The sequence below is a fragment of the Pseudorasbora parva genome, chromosome 4 (genome assembly GCF_024679245.1).
Source record: "Pseudorasbora parva isolate DD20220531a chromosome 4, ASM2467924v1, whole genome shotgun sequence".
Taxonomy (NCBI): Eukaryota; Metazoa; Chordata; class Actinopteri; order Cypriniformes; family Gobionidae; genus Pseudorasbora; species Pseudorasbora parva.
Genome location: NC_090175.1, coordinates 12,299,332 through 12,319,808, shown reverse-complemented (window position 1 = coordinate 12,319,808; position 20,477 = coordinate 12,299,332). Strand labels below are relative to the sequence as shown.

General features: G+C 38.4%; 2 protein-coding genes across 4 annotated transcripts; one reads left to right on the top strand and one right to left on the bottom strand.

Moving 5' to 3' along the window:
- Positions 1-615: 615 nt before the first annotated feature.
- Positions 616-14,635, bottom strand: spast (spastin). 2 transcript variants are annotated; one of them, XM_067440937.1, is made up of 17 exons: positions 14,132-14,635; positions 11,359-11,442; positions 9,859-9,942; positions 8,483-8,563; positions 8,193-8,353; positions 7,667-7,809; positions 6,720-6,813; positions 6,224-6,298; positions 6,060-6,131; positions 3,286-3,361; positions 3,111-3,202; positions 2,925-3,004; positions 2,801-2,843; positions 2,266-2,345; positions 2,122-2,192; positions 1,974-2,014; positions 616-1,322 (listed from the first exon to the last, which is right to left on the bottom strand). In XM_067440937.1, exons 1-17 carry the CDS (start codon positions 14,463-14,465, stop codon positions 1,200-1,202), a joined length of 1,734 nt encoding a protein of 577 aa, XP_067297038.1. In that variant the 5' UTR covers positions 14,466-14,635; the 3' UTR covers positions 616-1,199. The 2 variants fall into 2 exon arrangements, with proteins under 2 accessions (XP_067297038.1, XP_067297039.1); XM_067440938.1 differs by lacking the exon at positions 8,483-8,563.
- Positions 14,636-15,125: 490 nt separating this feature from the next.
- Positions 15,126-19,705, top strand: dpy30 (dpy-30 histone methyltransferase complex regulatory subunit). Of its 2 annotated transcripts, XM_067440941.1 has the most exons (5): positions 15,126-15,206; positions 15,505-15,545; positions 15,811-15,858; positions 16,020-16,171; positions 19,483-19,705. In XM_067440941.1, exons 1-5 carry the CDS (start codon positions 15,197-15,199, stop codon positions 19,553-19,555), a joined length of 324 nt encoding a protein of 107 aa, XP_067297042.1. In that variant the 5' UTR covers positions 15,126-15,196; the 3' UTR covers positions 19,556-19,705. The 2 variants fall into 2 exon arrangements, with proteins under 2 accessions (XP_067297042.1, XP_067297043.1); XM_067440942.1 differs by lacking the exon at positions 15,811-15,858 and having other exon boundaries at positions 15,128-15,206.
- The last annotated feature ends 772 nt before the right edge of the window (positions 19,706-20,477 follow it).

Here is a 20,477-nt window from a genome sequence, read left to right as displayed (position 1 = left end):
GTTTTCTGTGAAATTAATCAAAAAGTGAGTTTTGCTTAAAACAAGAACAAATATCTGCCAAAAGGCTCAAAAAAACTCAATTTAAAGGGAAACACATTGACCGATATCTGCTCGTTTTAAGCGTAAACTCGCTTCATTTTGTTATTCAATGTATCTTCATTTTACATTTGCATCTCAAATATACTTGAGTTGGGAAAACAGGGCAAAAAAACACAATGCATGCAACATTTAAGGCCATAACTATGAATTTAGACTTCTCTCTTTAAGCCCTGATTTAAGGCCTTCATTTGTGTAAGGGCGACTTAAGACTTTTTTAAGATGGGCAGAAACCCTTTATTCAAACAAGGCTGGATTGCTGCTATGTAGCTCACTCGGTTAAAGATGAATATCAGAAGTGGCAGAGGATGGACGCAGGAGACGTCCCTTTAAAAAACAGATCTGTTCACTTTACGGCAAACAAATTGAAATGTGTTCGATCTTCACAATGTTACTGTTTTTGGAGTGTCGAAAATGGCGCAAGTGACAGTATATTATAAAATAAAGTATATTCCATTACTATAAATGTAATGCATTTTAAATAGTTCAAAAGTGTTTTTGATTTAAACCAACACCAACTCAAGTCAGCACAATCTTTATATAAATCTGTAATGAATCAACTCATTGGCCAATGGCTCACTCCTAAAATTTGACATTATTAAAGGTGCAGCATATTTGAAAAACATTTTCATATTAAGCAATATCATGTTTTTAGTTCTTTGAGAAGACTTTGACATACAATGTCAATCCACATCTGAAAAGGAATCACAGATCATGTAATCCTTCATCTCCAGTATCCTTCAGCTCGTGTGATTGACTTCAGCACGCATTGTTTCCTGTCAACGCCAAGCAGGAATTCAGTTTATCCGGTTACACGGCGCAAAACACACCAATCAACAAATTCACACAGCAATCAAGGTACACTTTGTACTTTAAAAAGTTTTTTGATTTTGTAGAGAATCTTTTGTAATGCTTTGCAGTCCACATCATCTGAGATCTCGAGCTCTGGGCGTGATTCGGTCAAGAATTGAGCTCCAAACGTCTGTCACCAGGTTAAAATGTGAAAGTAAAGTCATAGAAAAGAGCATTTTTATTCCAGATAAAAAAAACATTCCACTTCCTCCCAGTTCTGGAGGACCAGGAGGTCCACGTGCGTGTTGGTGTCATACAGTTGTGTCGCCGTACTCTCTGTTCCAGCGCACGTACTGATCCAGAGTTTGAGGACTGACACTCCGCTTTATCCTCTTCAGCGAATCCACAAAGTCAGAAAAACGGATGTTCCTCATCTAAACCAAAAAAACACCAGAACACGAGAGAGAAACTTTACATCCGTTCAAAAAAAAGTAAATGTATCAAGTGTAGAATGTTGCATTGTCACATGATGCAACATGTTTAATCCAGCAAGTGGCGCTTAGTTTTCATCTTGGATATAAAGTTTCTTTTAAAAAATTATAATAATTTTTGTTGTATGGAAAGATCAGCATGAACAGCCTACTAGCTGACTTTAGTGTATAAAAAACAAAACAAAACTGTACATAGTGAAAATTTCACCAAATAATTGGCCGGGTTAACTACCCCTTCAATAAAAGAAATAATATCAGGGTTCTTATAGTTCAATTAACTAAATCTAAAAGATTTAAAACAATACATAAATGTTAATTGAATTAAAAAAAAAACTTATTTTAATACCAGCTAGTTGCCAACATTTCCCATACTCATTTAGTTTACTTTGATTAAAATAACCAATAGTCATAGAAACTAATAACTAATAGTACTGAAATAAACTAAAAATGTATGCATGTATGTGTGTATATAAAATACTTTTTTTATTTTTAGTTTATTTCATATATATTTTATACAAGCAAAAAAAAAAACAGTATTATAGAATCTCAATAATACTAAAATAACACTAATATTCAGAAGTGAAATGTCTCTACCTCACTGGGTGATATGTTCCTCACTTGTTCTGGCCTCAGTTCTGTGTTTAAAAGGAACAGGACACAATTATCTGAGATAATGTCCAACTTTAAACCAAAATGTCTTGGCAGGACATCTGAATAAAATAGGTGTATCTCACAATCATACCTCGTATCGGACCAAGAGCAGCATCTTTAGCCAGTGAGGTCAGATCACTGCCGGAGTAACCCTCAGTCATCCTGAAAATATAAAACTCTTTTAAACACCGGTCATTAGTCTCATACTCGACATAAACATGAAGCTGGATTTTACCTGGCTAACTGACTCAGCTCTTTCTGAGATAAAGGGTTTCTGTGTTTACTGAGGAGGTTCTTGAGCAGCTCCAAACGAGTCTGAAAAACACACACACAGACAGAGAGAGAGAGAGAGAGAGAGAGAGAGAGAGAGAGAGAGAGAGAGAGAGAGAGAGAGCGCTAATTATTGCCTGTAGTTATCACTAATCAGTTAAAACTGTACAGTTAATTCAGCCTGAATTACTCAATGTCATACACAGAAACTTTTTTAATCTATACAATTTTCATAGTCAACAAATGAAACTCCACTGATAGAATTAATTTTTATTCAAAAGTTTGGGTTCAGCAAGATTTTATTTCCCACAATAACTTCTCCCAAACTTTGGTATCACTAACGTTAGTTATCTGTACAAGTCATCTGAAAGTAATGTGGACGTTTTGATTCTGGGTGGCAAAATATTGATGTCTACAACAAATGCTTTGACAGCATTATAGAAATGTTCAACTGAATTCAAATTCACACTCATGAAGTGAGAGAAAACCGTACACAATACCTCCTCTGTAGGTAAAGCCACATAAATGCGTTTAGCGAATCGCCTGTGGGAAACACAAGTCCATTAGAGGATGCAGAATTATGAAGTCTTTGAGATAAAGTGTCAGATTACAGGTCAAAGGTACCTCAGAACAGCCTCATCAAGCTCCTGAGGTCTGTTAGTGGCTCCCATTACTAACAAACGGTCATCTCCTCCTGACTGCACCTACAACACACACACACACACACGCGCGCGCGCACATCAGTCACCCGTGATCGGGAATCTGAATACCTGTTAAACTCGCCCATAAGAAGCACACACACACACTTACTCCATCAAACTCGATGAGAAACTCTGTTTTGAGTCTTCTGCTTGCGTCATGCTCGCCCTCTCTCCTCTCACACAGCAGACTGTCGATCTCATCTGCATCGAAATCATCATTAATGACATATTTACAGCAATACACAAGTTATGAAGCAACAATGAGTCTGACTGACAGCTCTTACCGATGAAGATGATTGACGGCTGCAGTTCCCTAGCAACCGCAAACAAAGCTCGAACCAGTTTCTCACCCTCTCCCACCTGAACACACACACAACAACATAAATGAATCATGAATAAGTGTTTCTTAAGACTAGGCACACTTTATTTTGGCTGGTTCATACAGAATGATTTTTTGCTATTAAAAATAGAGAAAGAGACGCTAAAAATTAAACTTCTTTTAACTTGAGGGCCGTGTTTTTAGAAAGCTGTGTCATGCACGAGACGCTGCAAAGGACACGATCTGATCGACCAAACGCATTTTATAATACCAAATCTTTCAGGTCATTTCTGCACGGTTTGAATCGAAGAACATCTGAGGCAATTTCGAACAAAAAGATTTGTGGGAGAAATAGTAAAAAAACAAAACAGTTTTTCATATACTTCAAAAAGCTGGACAAGCAAATTAATAAAAAAAAAAGACACATGGGATATCATCATAATTGGCATAAACCAAAATGATAGGAAAACTAATTTTGTACAATAATATTTTCATTCGTTATCAGCATTTTGGTAAGAAGCCTTATATCTTCTGAAGGCTATGTGGCGCTGTCTTCTGACTTCTCATGATGTAACGTTACTTCCGGACATGCTGTTGACGGTCGCTAGTAAATTTTGTGGCAATTTGTCGGTGTTCATAGTGTCAAAATGTTGAACCAAATGAAACAATTCTGCTCAGCTCAGGACACAACGTTTCTCCGTAATGGTTGCGAATACCAAAAATCAGTTTGGATATTTCTGTACAGCCTAGTCTAAAGATCATCTGAGCCACAATTATAGAAAACTGGACAAGATTTGTAGGAAGAGTGAAAAATTATTTTTGTAAAATGACAAATGTGATATCCGAATCTGAATAAACCAAGAAATGTAATAAGAAAACATTATAGCATATTTCTATAGCATTATATCTTTGAAATGCTAGGTGGCGCTGTCCTCAAACTTCTCACGTAACTTCCAAACATGCTGTTAATGATTACAAGTAATTTTGTGATTATATGTCAAGACGTTTGAAGAATTTGTTTTTAAAACGTGGTGTTGCTTTAAAATTGGTGACCCCAAAGCAGGTCAGATTATTAATCAGGAGGACCACCCCAAATGTGGCAAATTTAAACTTATATTGTCTGCTATAAAAAAATTAATGTCTTCAATTGAAAAATTTCTAGTGACTGATCGCATCTACAGTGAGGAAAATAAGTATTTTTCAATTTCGGGGGGGGGGGGGGGGGGGGGAATCCAGAAATCATAATGTATGATTTTTTTAACTATATTTGTATGATACAGCTGCAATTAACCAAAGACCACATCCATTCCATTTATTATCCTAAATTAGATGCACCTGTTTGAGATCTTTAGCTGCATAAAGACACCTGTCCACCTCATACAATGAGTAAGAATCCAACTACTAACATGGCCAAGACCAAAGAGCTGTCCAAAGACACTAGAGACAAAATTGTACACCTCCACAAGGCTGGAAAGGGCTACGGGGAATTTGCCAAGCAGCTTGGTAAAAAAAGGTCCACTGTTGGAGCAATCATTAGAAAATGGAAGAAGCTAAACATGATTGTCAATCTCCCTTGGACTGGGGCTCCATGCAAGATCTCACCCCGTGGGGTCTCAATGATCATAAGAAAGGTGTGAAATCATCCCAGAACTACACGGGAGGAGCTGGTCAATGACATGAAAAGAGCTGGGACCATCGTTTCCAAGGTTACTGTTGGTAATACACTAAGACGTCATGGTTTGAAATCATGCATGGGACGGAAGGGTCCCTGCTTAAACCAGCACATGTCCAGGCCCGTCTTAAGTTTGTCAGTGACCATTTGGATGATCCAGAGGAGTCATGTGGTCAGATGAGACCAAAATAGAACTTTTTGGTCATAATTCCACTAAACATGTTAGGAGGAAGAAGAATGAAGGGTACCATCCCAAGAACACCATCCCTATTGTGAAGCATGGGGGTGGCAGCATCATGCTGTGGGGGTGTTTTTCTGCACATGGGACAGGGCGATAGCACTGTATTAAGGAAAGGATGACCGGGGCCATGCATTGCAAGATTTTGGGGAACAACCTCCTTCCCTCAGTAAGAGCATTGAAGATGTGTCGAGGCTGGGTCTTCCAACATGACAACCCGAAGCACACAGCCAGGATAACCAAGGAGTGGCTCTGTAAGAAGCATATCAAGGTTCTGGCGTGGCCTAGCCAGTATCCAGACCTAAACCCAATAGAGAATCTTTGGAGGGAGCTCAAACTGTGTGTCTCAGCGACAGTCTAGAAACCTGACTGATCTAGAGAAGATCTGTGTGGAGGAGTGGGCCAAAATCCCTCCTGCAGTATGTGCAAACCTGGTGGAAAAACTACAGGAAACGTTTGACCTCTGTAATTGCAAACAAAGGCTACTCTACCAAATATTAACATCGATTTTCTCAGATGGTCAAATATTTATTTGCAGCTGTATCATACAAATAGTTTTAAAAAATCATACATTGTGATTTCTGGATTTTTTTTATAGATTATGTCTCTCACAGTGGACATGCACCTACGATGACAATTTCAGACCCCTCCATGATTTCTAAGTGGGAGAACTTGCAAAATAGCAGGGTGTTCAAATACTTATTTTCCTCATACATTTTTCGTTTGGCCTAATTGAATTTCACAGAAATTCAATTTGGCCAACTGAAAAATTTAGATGTGAACCTGATTTTTTTTTTTAAAGTGTATGCAACATCTTGTGATTACTTACATATTTGGAGGTGAGACTGGCAGCACTGATGTTGAAAAACGTAGCGTTAGATTCCATCGCAACCGCTTTCGCCTGTGAGGAAATGGAAAAGATCAATATCGTTCTGTTCTTATGGTATACAAACATACATTCATCTAAAAAAAATACTTTTTGTTGTATTTTACCAGCATGGTCTTCCCATTGCCAGGTGGGCCGAAAAGCAGGAGCCCTCTGGCAGGAGCCCTGAGGCCAGTGAACAGCTGTGAAGATTAGCAGACAGGAACATGTGACAAGTAAATTATAAATTTAACAATACTAGTGGGCAGTTATTTTTCGGCTGACCTTATTGCATATGCATTTCCCTTTCATATGCAAAATTTATGGGAGAGGAGTATTTAAATAAATCATGCAAGGTGATTTACTAAGGTTTATGCTCATCAATTTCCTGGTGTTTGCTCCATTATTTAACAGACAAAAAAAGCACGTCAGACGCAAACCGGTAGATTGTGTTGGTCATTATGGAAAATGCTCCGGCTGCATCTGTGAGATTTAATGTGCCTGTTGTGCAGAACTTTCCACTTCCATCCTTTTTTTAAAAATTGCACTCTCCCTTAGTGACAAGTTAAAACGTGGAGGAGGGGTCTGGGGGGGATATAGATGTGTACAGGTGAGGAGACAGACCTCTGGACGAAGAGCAGGCAGAATAACGATTTCCTGCAGCGCTTGCTTCGCCAAATCCTGCCCTGCTATGTCATTAAACTGGACCGTTGCCCCACTGAAACAGACACAAAACCACACAAACCATCAGTCTCAATATCAACATTTCCATTATCTTGAAAACTATCTTAATATTTTTTAGATATTTGTTTAATATGCTGATTTGGTGTCAAGAAACATTTCATATTATCAATGTTAAAAAGAGGTTTTGTGGAAACTATATGTAAAAAAATATATCTTATATTTACATAAATGATATATAATATTTATGTTCTCCTAACATTATCCTCTAACATTCCCCTAACATTATATTCTAACATATCCTCTAACCTAACGTTCCCGTAACGTTTATCCTAAATTATCCTTTAGCATCCCCTAACGTTATATTCTAACTTTCCCATAATGTTATATCCTAATGTTATAATCTAATGTTCTCCTAATGTTATTCTCAATTATCCTTTAGCACCCCCTAACGTTATATTCTTATGTTCCCTTAACATTATATTTTAACATTATCCTCTAACGTCAATCCTCTAACGTTCCCCTAACATTACCCCTCCTAACATTCCCATAACGTTATATCCTCTAACATTCCCGTAACGTTATATCCTCTAACATTCCCCTATCATTATTCTCTAACATTCTCCTACATTATCCTTTAGCATCCCCTAACATTATATCCTAAAGTTCCCCTAACATTATATTCTATCATTCTCGTAATGTTATCCTATAATGTTCCCCTAATTTTATCCTAACGTTATTCTCTAACGGTCCCCTAACGTTATCCTCGAATGTTCGCATTTAATTATTTATATGTATCAATATAATAGCATAAACAGCAATATTGGCCTATATATTTTGTTCTAAATTAATATGCAAACAATTTCTGACAATCATGGGACTAATGCTACCTGTCTACGATGTCGTTGAGGATGAGGTTGGCCAGTTTGCTGTCCACATTTTTTAAGTTCTTCATGTCTCTTTTCCTCTGAGGTGAGGCGGTGGCAGTGTTGCTGGCTTTCACGTTATGTCTGACACCTTTTGCCGAGGGCCCCTACAAAGCCAAACGACAACAGCATTCATCCACATGTGCACGGTACCAAAAATAGAGAGCTGCCTACATAGACAGAATCTTAAAGGCTTAGTTCACCCAAAAATTTGAATTTAATGTTAACATACAGGCGAAACAAAATCAATACCCATGGCTCTTAAAATTACGGTACCCATTGACTTCACCAATCACCAAGGGCCATGGTTTCAGCTAAAAAACAATTTTCAACTGAAGAAAAATAAGTCACCTACATCTCGGATGGCCTGAGGGTGAGTAAATTAACAGGAAATTTCATTTTTTGGGCGAACTATCACTTTAAAATGCCACATGGCCAGAAGAGGTTACAATGTGCCGGCAGTCTGCAGTCTGACCCCTGCGACACGAACCTTCTGGTTGTTCTGAGCACCGATCCTGCCGCTGTGACCAGCTGAAGGCGTGCGGTGCAGGGCAGTTGCGTTCTGGCCAGATTTGGGAAGGTTTTTGGCCCGCGGATGGGAGTGACTTGAGATTGTGAGAGTGTCCTTCTTTTTGGAAACTGCTCCACTGCCTGCAAAAACAAAACACATGAACATAAACTCTAACATAAACAGAAATCTCACTCTAGAATCTTTCCGATCGCCTTCTTATGCAGCACACACATCTCCCAGAATCCCCTCGCTAACCCTAAAACACCCACCTGGACGCAGGTTCCCATTGGAGAAAGAAAAGCTGCTGTGATCAGAGCAGCCCTCTGCTGGGGACTTTGAACGCAATTTGCCTTTGTGATTGCAGAACAGGAAACAGAGAGAGGGAGAGATTTCATCGAAAACCAAAACCGTCAAAGGAAAATAATGAAGAAGAACAGAAAGTTATAAGAGGGTGAAAGACATGTCCAGGTCACATTTCACCTCAAAATAGAAAAAAAGGAAGAGAAATGTATTCAACAATAAAGACTACCATTTTATTATTTCCTGACAATTATGCACATTTTACTTTTTATTACTCTAATAGCTCTGGGGAAAAAATGAAGAGACTACTTAACATATATATATATATATATGTTATATAAATATATAAATAAAAATATAAATAAAATATATATATCAGGCCCGTAGCCAGGCTAGTCAAATTTCACCAAGTTCGAATCACAAATTCTAGTGACAGAACTATACACTAATGTGCTTGTTTCATGTTGTGTACATTTGTCTGATTACTAACGTATAATTGGTCAGGAAACAAAGGTGCTTTAATTATTTTGCCTATAGACCCACTGCGTGCGCACACAGTGAATTTTTGATTTCTCTGATCTACATACGAGCATTTTAAGATTTTAACATTTCAATCCTAAAACAGCTACCAAATATGAAATGCTTAGTTTAGCTACATCTTATCTCGCAGACTCGCACTGTATGACCATTTAACTGAAGCGTTGCGCTGGAATTAGCGCTCAGCACCTTCAGTGAACATAAAGCTTGCCTACTTTGTTTTGATTGGTCATCTTAAATGTTTTGACGAGCACTGACAGACATAGTCCCGGACCGCAGGCAGCTCAGAGGAGATGATGTTAGTGCTGTGCAATATCATTGCTGCAATACTATAATACTACTGTGATACTATATTATTAGGCAATTTTTTCACAACATTTATAGCCTACACATCGGATGGGGGGGGGAGATAAAAAAAAAATAGACTTCATATTCTTAGAGCAAAAAAAAAATTTTCCCCCTTGTTTTTGAGGTGTGTTGAGGAATGTTCTGTACATTTCTTGACAGATTCACACAGAACCAAAGCAGAAACACACAGAAAGTGTGGAATGCTAGCCTAGAAATCTAGATGCACCCTAGCGTCGCATTGGTCCATTCACCCTTCTGTGAATGGACCGACATTAACCAACACTTCACCTTATCTGATCAAATATAAAATGAATCATTGAGCAGTCCCACTGGCTTTCACAGAAGAGTGTGAGGTGAACAGGACAGAGAGCACAAGCACAACACATGACATCATCTCTTAATCGAGCTCATGAATCAGCAGCCCAAATCATCACCTCGTCACCTCACTGTATCCGCTTACCCAGAAGCTCCAGCCGGTCTTTGGCCATGGTGAGGTTGCTGATCATTTTGTCCTGAAGCTTTCTGGATCTGTTTGCCTTCTCACCTAAAACAGCCAGATGAAGACCTTCTATCAAGTCCTACAAAAACATCTAGGCTTAAAGGGATAGTTCAGACAAATATGAAAAATATGTCATTTCCCCACCTTCATGTTGTTTCCAAACCGGTTTGACTTTCTTTGTTCTTCCATTTAACACAAAAGGTGAATTCAAGACGAATATAATGAAAGTAAAAGGCAAACAAATAAAGCACTATGAAAGTAGCTCTAGTTTAGATAACTAGACAATGTTGTCATGTTTTTGTTAATGCTATTGAGTTGTTCATGAGAACAGTGTGTGTGTTTTTGGGATGGAAGGGATGTCTTTTTTTATTGAACATTTGACCTGGATTACTATAGTAACACGCATTGCTTTCACTTATTGATGATAACTTGCCTTCGGCCGGCTGGCACAGCAGATTCTGCCATAGTCGTGGCCTGCGTCGTGTATGTATGTGTGGGGCAGAGCTATCAAAATAGGGGCGTGTTTGTCTTGGTGATTTGAAAGATCAACATCGGTTACCAGAAAGCACTTACCCCACCTTTAAATACAATGTAGCCATTAGAAACATTGCATAAGTCATATGGGCCAATTCTATGATTCTATGAAACTAATTTTAGACTTTGATAGTCATTTATTTAAAAAAAGAAAAGACTGAATATTTTGCACACACACACACACACACACACACAAAAAGTCACATTTGTGAAGAGAAGAAAGTGACATGAGTTTGGAACAGCATGATGGTGAATAAATGATGATAATATAGTACGTTACATTTTTGGGTGATTTAAAAAAAGAAATGAATAGCTTTATTTAGAAAGGATGCATTAAATTGACCAAAACTCACAGTAAAGATTTATAATGATATAAAAGATTTTAAATTAAATGCCATCAAAGAATCCTTTCAAAAAGTTTTGGAAGACATTTTCCAAAATGTTTTCAACATTTTCTGGAGGATCATGTGACACTAAAAACTGCAGGAATGATGCTGAAAATTCAGCTTTGATCACAGGAATAAATTACATTTAACAATTATTTTAAATTGTAATATTTTTTACTGAATTTTGACCCAATAAATGCAGCCTTTGTGAGTAGAAGAGACTTCTTACTGACCTCAAACTTTTGAACAAGTGTACATTAAAGAGAATAGGGTCAAATAAACACAAACAAACACACACACACACACACATCACGCACCTGCACACACATGCCCATTGGAAGCAAAATTACAATTAATACTCTCTTGCAATCATAATTTTTGTGGAAACTGTTAAAATAGTTGAAACAATGAAATGGCTGTGTTGCAGAATAATACTGGCTGCACTCTATCTTGAAATAAGAAGTAAAAGCTAATGTAATTAAAACACATCACACAGTTTGTTTACGCACTAACGGAAATCAATATGACTGAATAATCTCACCAGCTCCAGTGACCTGGATACAGATGCCCTTCTCCAGTTCAGCGATGCCTTTTCTGTACCACTGCACCGCCTTGTCTTTATCACCTACAACAACAGGTTAGACAGATTACGGCTCATTCTCCATCCTGCAGGGATTACACATACAAAATACTTATAATTAAACCCTAAAACACGCCTGGGTTTTAAAGGGTTAGCTCACCCAAAAATTGAAATTCTGTCATTAATTACTTCATGGTGTTTCGTGAGTACGTCAGAGGCCACAAGAACTTGTCGAATAAATTTGTTATTGTTTCGAATAAAACTGAATTTTCATTTTTGGGTGAACTAACCCTTTCCCAAAACATTCAGATACTATTCACAATAGATTTTTTTGTCTGTATTTTGTCATCAATTCTATAAGTTAAAGCTCTATGAGGAGCCTTAAAATGGAAAGATGCTCTTAAAATAAAACAGTACGTGTTAACAGTCACGCATGACCCGACCACATGACCCCGGGCATGACGGGATTGAGAAACAGCCGATGAACCTATTGAACAGAGTTCTTTGTTTACACTGATGCCGCTGGCACACGATGAGACTACAGAGCGACAAACAACATATGATGAGTGGAACAGATCCAGGCCACAATAAATCACATGAAAAATTTTGATTTATGCATAAAATGTCACATGATATTTGAAAAAGAAATGCTTTGTAACATTATAAATGTCTTTACTCTCTCTTTTGATCCATTTAATGCGTCCTTGCTTAATAAAAATATACATTTTGTTGAGAAAAATTCTTACTGACCCCGAACTTTTGAATGCTAGTGTATCGACCATCGATCTCTGACCGTAGTTATTTTTGTATAAAGACTATTGCAATTTTACCCTAAGGCCGTTTATGATTGGCTATCTGTTGCTAAAAACATTGCATGGTGCTAATCCAGTTTAAAAATGACATGCGTAAGTTAAAAAAAACAGTTTAAGGACATGTTAACTCAGGGTTAAATGCAGGGTGAAAACTCCTAAAGAAAAGACACGATGCATTGATATAAATAAGGACAGGCATGCAGAGCTGAGCCAGTGCTTTGGGTTGTAACGGTGTCAGTACACGCGGCCTCATTTTCCATCCGACTGCTGATGAGGACAATCCATGTCAACCTGAATCAGGCCCCTCAACTCTACTGACCTCAGGGATCAAGCAGATCTGTGTTCTGAAGCGCTCTACTGACCGCAAACACCGCTTCGAGTTATCATGACTGGCGCCCAACACCTGATCTCAGATCAGTCACCTCGGTCCAGAGTCGAAGCACTTCAAACTGAAACCGTTGGAGATTCTGAATGACTACAGAGTTTATGGAGGTTTTATATGGTTTCTAAGCAGGTCTAAGCACGTATTGTGGAGGGTCCAAACTATTTTAGGGGTTAATCAGGGCTACCAGTTGGATGGGACAAGGTTAACCGGGTTAGATGTTGGTTAGCTAGTTATCGGTCACATTAGTGATAGATATTTAACAGCAAGAACTAGCACAATCTACCAACAACAACAATCATCAATCAATCTCTCTCTCTCTCTCTCTCTCTCTCTCTCTCTCTCTATTCAAATACATAATGTTTTATGGGGGGGGGGGGCTATAAAGGAATTTGGTGTACATCTCACCTGCTATGATTACAAAATATATCAGGATAAATAAATAAATTTGCATTTAAATGTTCATTATCCAGCCTCTCTCTTGATTATTGATTTGCAGGATCCTTCTGTACTGATGAAGTGAAAGTAAAACCAACACCAAATCTACTTTACAGTGCTGGAATGTAGTACCAAACATAAGACAGTCTTACAAAAAGTCCCATGGCGAGACCATGGTAAGGTGATGGTATCAGATGGTAATGCCATGCTACTGTAATGATTACTGTGCTCATATACCATGGTATTCACAGTTTTAGACAGACAGGCAGGCAGACAGGCAGGCAGGCAGGCAGACAGGCAGGCAGACAGACACACAGACTGACAGACAGACAGACAGGCAGGAAGACAGACAGACAGGCAGGCAGACAGACAGACAGACAGACAGACAGACAGACAGACAGACAGACAGACAGACAGACAGACAGACAGACAGACAGACAGGAAGACAGACAGACAGACAGGCAGGCAGACAGACAGGAAGACAGACAGAAAGGCAGGCAGGCAGGCAGGAAGGAAGACAGGCAGACAGGAAGACAGACAGAAAGGCAGACAGACAGACAGACAGACAGACAGGCAGGAAGGAAGACAGACAGACAGACAGACAGACAGACAGACAGACAGACAGACAGGCAGGCAGGCAGACAGGAAGACAGACAGGCAGGCAGGCAGGCAGACAGACAGACAGACAGACAGACAGACAGACAGACAGACAGACAGACAGGAAGACAGGCAGACAGACAGGCATTCAGTGGATCAGATAAATAGTGCCTTTTTCTGGGTCTCTAAAGAACAACACACACAAAAAGTTTCCCTTACAATATAGCAAGTACTATAAAAACAATATTTATTGACAACATAACGTGTTACAAGCAAATGAGAACCAGGAACACTCCCAAACAGTTGAAAATACTGTGCATAAAAATAATAAAATTAATATAACTAAAAGATAAATACCTTGTATAATGATAATAATAATATATTCATAATGAATAATTGTAAATTATTAAAACATTTATATTCCCACGGTACATGACCAAACTACTTAGGTAAGCTAATAATTTGTAAATGGACACACATATAGAATAGTAATAAAAACAGATACCTTTATCATCCTCATCGATCTGCAGAGCCAAAGAAATGAACTCGAACGCCTGTTTGTGGTAGTTTCGTATCAGCTCTCCGGTCTCGTCGGAGCCGTCGGAGCCGTGATCTTTGGCCCTTGCCGCCGCCATGGTTCGGCGGACCGGCCGGTACAGGCACAAGAGGAGCAGGAGCAGAGCTCGCAGCAGGGACAGCGGGAGCCAGACGAGAGTACGGATAAAAGAGCGCAGCCGGTCCAGCAGCGGACTCCGGCCGGTTCCGTCAGACACCTGTGCGCAGGTGCGTCGTCCCGCACGCGCGGATCCTCTTTGTCTCGCTCTATCCCCAGAATTCATTCACCCTATTCGGGCTCTCCATACCATAATGGGCCGGGTGTTTGATAAAGAAGAGTTGTATTTCTCTGCGGTGTCGGTTCTCCGGTTTGTTTTCGCCAGCATCGATCGCGGAAGTCAGTGTTGTGTGTTTGGTGAACACGGTCTCGCGCTAATGACGTGACCATATCCCGTCGCTGGCATTGGGCGACAAATGTTATAATTTCATACTTTTTCTATCTTTTTATTTTATACATGACCTTAAGCAATAACTAAAAAGCATGATTTTATGAAGCTATGATTGTAAAAGGCTTTTAGAAATAAAATAAAAAATACTATTGTTAAATATAATACTGGTAAACGAAACAGCATTTTCACAGCAGCAACGTTTGCCATTATGTAAATATGGATATGATAATTAATAATTCAAACACCTTTGTTTACATTAATTGGAGATTTGTACAAATATCGTAATCAAAAACGGCGTGAACGTAACAGCTGTCACATGATCACACCATAAACGTTTTGTTTTAGCAGCGGTTAGGAAATTATTTACATCTCAATAATGACTGAGAAACACTGTACACAATTAAATACACAGAAAATTGTCAAAATAATTTAGAACAATCGTACCTGACCAATCAGAGGCGATGTTGGGCCGACAAGCCCCGCCTGTTTTAGAACTACGCTCGCGTCATTCAAGCGTTTGTTTTGCGCATGCGCAACGCCAGCAGCGTAGAAACCAACAACAAACTATGGCGGACGGTAAGTGCTATTTCTGAGCTTTGTGGTGTATTTTACCCTCATGAATTGTGTAATTGTATTTTTTATATATCTTCAATGTTAACAGACTGTAGGGAGAGTTTAAGTTAGTTGCAAACGTTTGATTGTTTGTTATTGGTGGCGCTGAGCAGTGGCTCATTGAATCCCGCCATTCACTAGTACAGTAACGTTATAAGACTTTTCATCAACATATGCGCGACTCGTGTGTAATGTAGTGCTGTCCATGAGTTATTAAACTTGTTATTTACTAACTACTGCAATTTAATTTTGATCCCAACAGAACACACTGATGCTGAGCAGAGCATGGAGGGACACACTCCTGTGAGTATCATAACACACTTTCATTCAATATTTCATTTCATTCTGGGTTCAGTTGAAGTGAAGCAGTTTGTCAGTTTGTCTTGATCAGCTGATGTAAATCAATCAATCAGTGTTCATTTATAGAGCACTTTTAAACACAACGAGGTTGACCAAAGTGCTGTGCAATGAATAAACGAATCACAATGTATTAAAAAGGGATAAGATAGAGAAATAAAACAAGGATTAGACCATTAGCAATATACAAGATGTTTCTTGTTTATGTTAGGTCCCAGAAAATCCTCATGCAGAATATGGCCTCACTGAAAACATCCAGGTACAACATCAGTACTTTGCTTTTAACAGGCTTAACTTTGAGGAAGATAAATTTATATCGACGGTCTGGTTTAACAAACAGTTCTGAATTGGTTGCAATGTGAATAAAGGATTAGTTCTGCGATTGTATTGTAACTCCTAGGCTTCTGTGTGTTCCTCTAGAGAATAGTGGAGAATGAGAAAACAACCGCTGAAAAAGTCACCAAACAGAAGGTGGACCCCCAGACCCTCCAGACGCTTCCTACACGAGCGTATCTGGATCAGACTGTGGTTCCTATTCTCCTGCAGGGCTTGTCGGTTCTGGCCAAGGAAAGGTCTGTATCAGTGCTTCTTGCTAACCTTTCCAGATGTAAAATATGCGTTCCTTTGTGTGGATTATGGTTGCCTTAAACCAGTGGATCTCAAACTTTCTAACTTTAAACCCCTAATTTGTAAAAAAAAAAAAAAAAAAAAAAAAAAAACATTTTTTTCTTTGTTTTATCTTATTTTAATGCTTGTTGTTTTGTTTTTTTGTTGTTGTTTTTTTTAATAATCTTAAGCAGTTATCCAGAAATACTTAATTTCTGCACTGATAACAAATTTCCACGCATGATTTTTGTGGATAGTTTCATTTTTTTTATAGGGGTGGTTCCGTGTTTTTCTTCTAGGCTTGGTTGTGTTTATGGGGCGCAGTATAACATGTCTTAATACTTCTTTTTTTTTTTTTTAATGGCTTATTTTTTTAATATCTGACCTTTATTCGACACCGCTGTCTCCACTGTCCTTTGAACGGTTTGTTTGCCTCCTGCTTCTATGAAGCCCATCCCTCTGAAAAACGCAATGGTCTTAGAATTGGTTAGATGGCCAAATGTAGTTTCCTGTATTTTTATTGGCTGAAGTGCCAAGCACAGGTTGTCCGTAAACGCCGCGCCCCTCACCATTACGGGCAGAAGTCACATCTGCGGAGACTAGCGAGGGTTAATGATGTCACCAACCCAGGAAGAAGCTCGTTGTAGTCCAAACCGGCTGTTTTTTTAGGCAATAAACTGCCGTAACTTTAAAAGACAATATCTCCGTTTGCACTGAACTTTCAGCGCTGTAACTTTGCAGATGCTGTTTATGCTCAAGCAGCAACACTACACACTCACTAAAGTTAAAAAAGAGAAATCGCATGCAGCCACCCCTTTAAGACTGCTACTTATTTGCAAATATTATAATTATACTCATAAAAAAAACTAAAATGTTTGTTTGCAACTCAGTTGCACTAGTAAGGTATGTAAGGTAGGTTGCAATAGAAAACTATAAGGTAGACTCTTGTCTTCATGACAAATTCATTCAAGCATACAAATATAGTTAACAGTAAATACTCTACTGTAGTGTTTTTATAACTAACTTATGACATTGAACTTTGGAAAACTTTCCTGAGGTGCAATGTTAAGTATTGCTCACAAGCTGTTTAAGTGAAGCCTTTCCGTGGTTGAAACACTGATTAAGTGATCACATGAGACATTTCAGTAAGTTTTTACTGTATATTTTAACATATCTTCTGATGTCCATGCATGTTTTTCTTGGAGGAAAATAACTCGCTGACGCTTCAACTGAGGCGCTACAGAGATCTGTCACGTTACGTTTAAAGGTTTAGTTCACCCAAAAATTAAAATTATCGCATGATTTACTCCCCCTCAAGCCATACTAGGTTTATATGACATTCTTCTTTCAGAAAAACACAATCAAAAAATGTCCTGGCTCTTCCAAGCTTTGTAATGGCAGTGAATAGAGGACATGATTAGCCCATGATTTTGATGCCAGTTAAAACAAATACGGTAGGGCAACAAACTCAACCTTCTCTTAGATCTAATCTCGTTTTAGATTTCTAATTTTTGTGAGTGACCGGTGTTTTTTTTCTTCTGTGCTTTAATGTTCATCTGTACATCAGGTCAGGGGTTGCTCTTTCGCCGTAAATCCATAAGTTTTAGTTTATAATGTTTTAAATATGGCGCTCTGTAGATTACTTTTATGATGAATGGATGCACTTTTTTTGGCTTCAAAATCATGTCCTCTATTCGCTGCCATTATAACGCTTAGAAGAGCCAGGACTTTATTTGTATTCATCTGAAAGAAAAACGTCATATAAACCTAGTATGACTTGAGGGTGAGTATATCACGGGGTAATTTAAATTTTGGGGTGAACTAACATTTGAAGAGCGCCAAAACACCATTTATTGTTTGAATTTTGTGATAAAATGCACAGATTTTGAAAGCTTGAGACTTTGTTTATTATGAGAAGTAACAAAGCACAAAGCTCTTTGTGATTATTGGATGTGAGGTGCTACAAATAAAGTTTGTTGTAGGGATAAACCACGGACCTGGCAACCCTGGCTTGAACTATATGGGTAATTCATAGGGTCAGATGACTTGTAGTCTTACATGGTTTTGTATTGCTTTTATAACTGCTTTTATCAACTAATACTGAATTTTGGTTTATATCCTCTTACACTCCAGGGCCATTTTTTGGGATTTCCTTCTGGATTTGGCCTACCCAAATTGAAAAGCTTCCCATTCACACATACAGTGGTCTAGGTTCAAAATTTTGCCGTCATTTTACAGCAAAACCTTTGAAGTTACATAAAACACTGCTAAAGTCATAAACATGTAAGTATATTTTGTCTAAGCTGTAATAACCCCCCCCAAAAAGTAGGCACATTTTTTTTTTCTGAGTGTGGTCTAGGACCCTGCAGACAGTTTGGGCTGTTTCCACTCAACTCTAGAAAATAGTAGAAAAAAGAAGTTTGTCTGTGTCATGTTGTATGCCAGATTTATTCATATAGGTCTGAAGGGATGACCCCCCCCCCCCCCCCCCCCCTCCACCACCATATACAGTGACATAAATGCAATATCCCAGTGTCATTAAATTATTTATACATGCTGGAAGCGGCCCAAAAGTGTCTGCAGGGTCCTAGAGCACACAGGGCCTGAGTTACACACTATCAAAACTGAATTTATATTTTAAAAAAATTAAAATCGCCTAATTTTTTGGGGGGTTATAACAGCTTACACAACATATACTTACATGTTTATCACTTTTAGCAGTGTTTTATGTAACTTTAAAGGGTCTTCTGTAAAATGACACCAACATTTTGAACCTAGACCACTGTATGTGTGTATGGGAGGCTTTTCAATTTGGATAGGCCAAATGGCACCAGAGTAATTTAGTGTAAATACATTACTTTGTGTAAATCAAATGCCAATCAAATGGTGATGCATATCTCCAGAAAGTAGAGACTCTGAGCTTTCAAATGGTGCCACATATGACCTCATAGCTCCTCCACAGACATTTAAAATGGAAAGTATGTACATGGCGATGTCATTCCCGTCCCTGTACAGGGTCCACGGAGTTTAAGTGGATATATTGAGCCCCTCTTGTTGAGAACCACTGCCTGAAACCTTTTGAAAGCCACTAAAAAATAGAAGGGAAATTACAAAAGAGCGTCTGCCATTTTTAAATTTAGCCCTCAGACACAGTGACTAATTATATCATGAAATTATATGAATATACAATAAAAATATTTAGTCTATTTGCTATTAAATTGCCTTCCTTGTATCAATTAAAAACATGCATCTAATCTCACTGTCCATCTTCCTTCAGGCCTCCAAATCCCATCGAGTTTTTAGCAGCATTCTTACTGAAGAACAAGTCCCAGTTTGAGGAACGGAATTAAAGGCACAGCGTGCTGCGGAAGACTTAGGATTTCCATTTTTGGGTTTTTTTGTGTTGTGAATTTAAATGTAATGTAACGCTCTTCACATTGTTTGTTTGCCAATGTTACTGTAGTTTTTTTTAACTCTAATAAAATGTTCAAGCAGTGATGTACATTTCAATGGTGTGGTTTTCTGGGCAGCTAAAACTTAACACACACACTCACTCACTCACTCACTCAATTTTACACTTACATTCAAACTGTGGCAGACGTGGATACAAAAATCCAGCTGGGCTTCATTCCCATTTTATTTGCTTGATATTTTATTACACGACACTAAAGCACAGTGTAGGACAAAAACAAACAAGACCAAGTGAGGAAAAAAATTCCATTTACCTGTGAACATATGAAAACAAGTCATCTGTAAATATAATTTCTTTCTTCTGTAAAAAGATTAGACACTTTCCAAATATGCAAAAAAAATATCCCTAAACCGCTCGCAGATGTGTTTCTCTGCAGCTGAAATCACCATGTCCATGAAAGCAGTGTAAAAACAATGGTTTGTTTCATTCAGGTAACAGCTGACAAAGGGCATTTTACAACCAACACGTTTTGGAAAATTCAGGCTAATATGTGATTATAGATTCCTCTTTACATTTAGTATGATGTTAAACTGAAGATGCTGGGGGAAAAAAATTCATTGTTATTGACCTGAACCTTTCTGGGTCCACGTGTCTCAGTAGCGTATTGCAGCTTCAGAGCACTAGATCACATGCACAATTTGGACGGCACAGAAAAACAGCAAAGCAAGGCACCAACAACTTCTATGAGCTGGCATACCTGATATGGGTCTAGAAGAAAACCTACATATAAACGGAGTGCAGAGGCTCACATTCCCAGTGTATTTCTTTCAATGCCTGAGACATTGCCTGCAAGAGTTTCT

Excerpts from the sequence above, each read along its gene's own strand:
- spast (XM_067440937.1), bottom strand. The coding sequence starts at position 14,465 with ATGAATTCTGGGGATAGAGCGAGACAAAGAGGATCCGCGCGTGCGGGA. Across the intron at positions 9,943-11,358 it reads TATCCAGGTCACTGGAGCTG|GTGAGAAGGCAAACAGATCC; the intron begins GTGAGATTATTC and ends TGGCTGTTTTAG. Across the intron at positions 3,362-6,059 it reads CCAGTCTCACCTCCAAATAT|GTGGGAGAGGGTGAGAAACT; the intron begins GTAAGTAATCAC and ends GTGTGTGTTCAG.
- dpy30 (XM_067440941.1), top strand. Across the intron at positions 15,546-15,810 it reads GCATGGAGGGACACACTCCT|GTCCCAGAAAATCCTCATGC; the intron begins GTGAGTATCATA and ends TGTTTATGTTAG. Across the intron at positions 16,172-19,482 it reads TCGGTTCTGGCCAAGGAAAG|GCCTCCAAATCCCATCGAGT; the intron begins GTCTGTATCAGT and ends ATCTTCCTTCAG.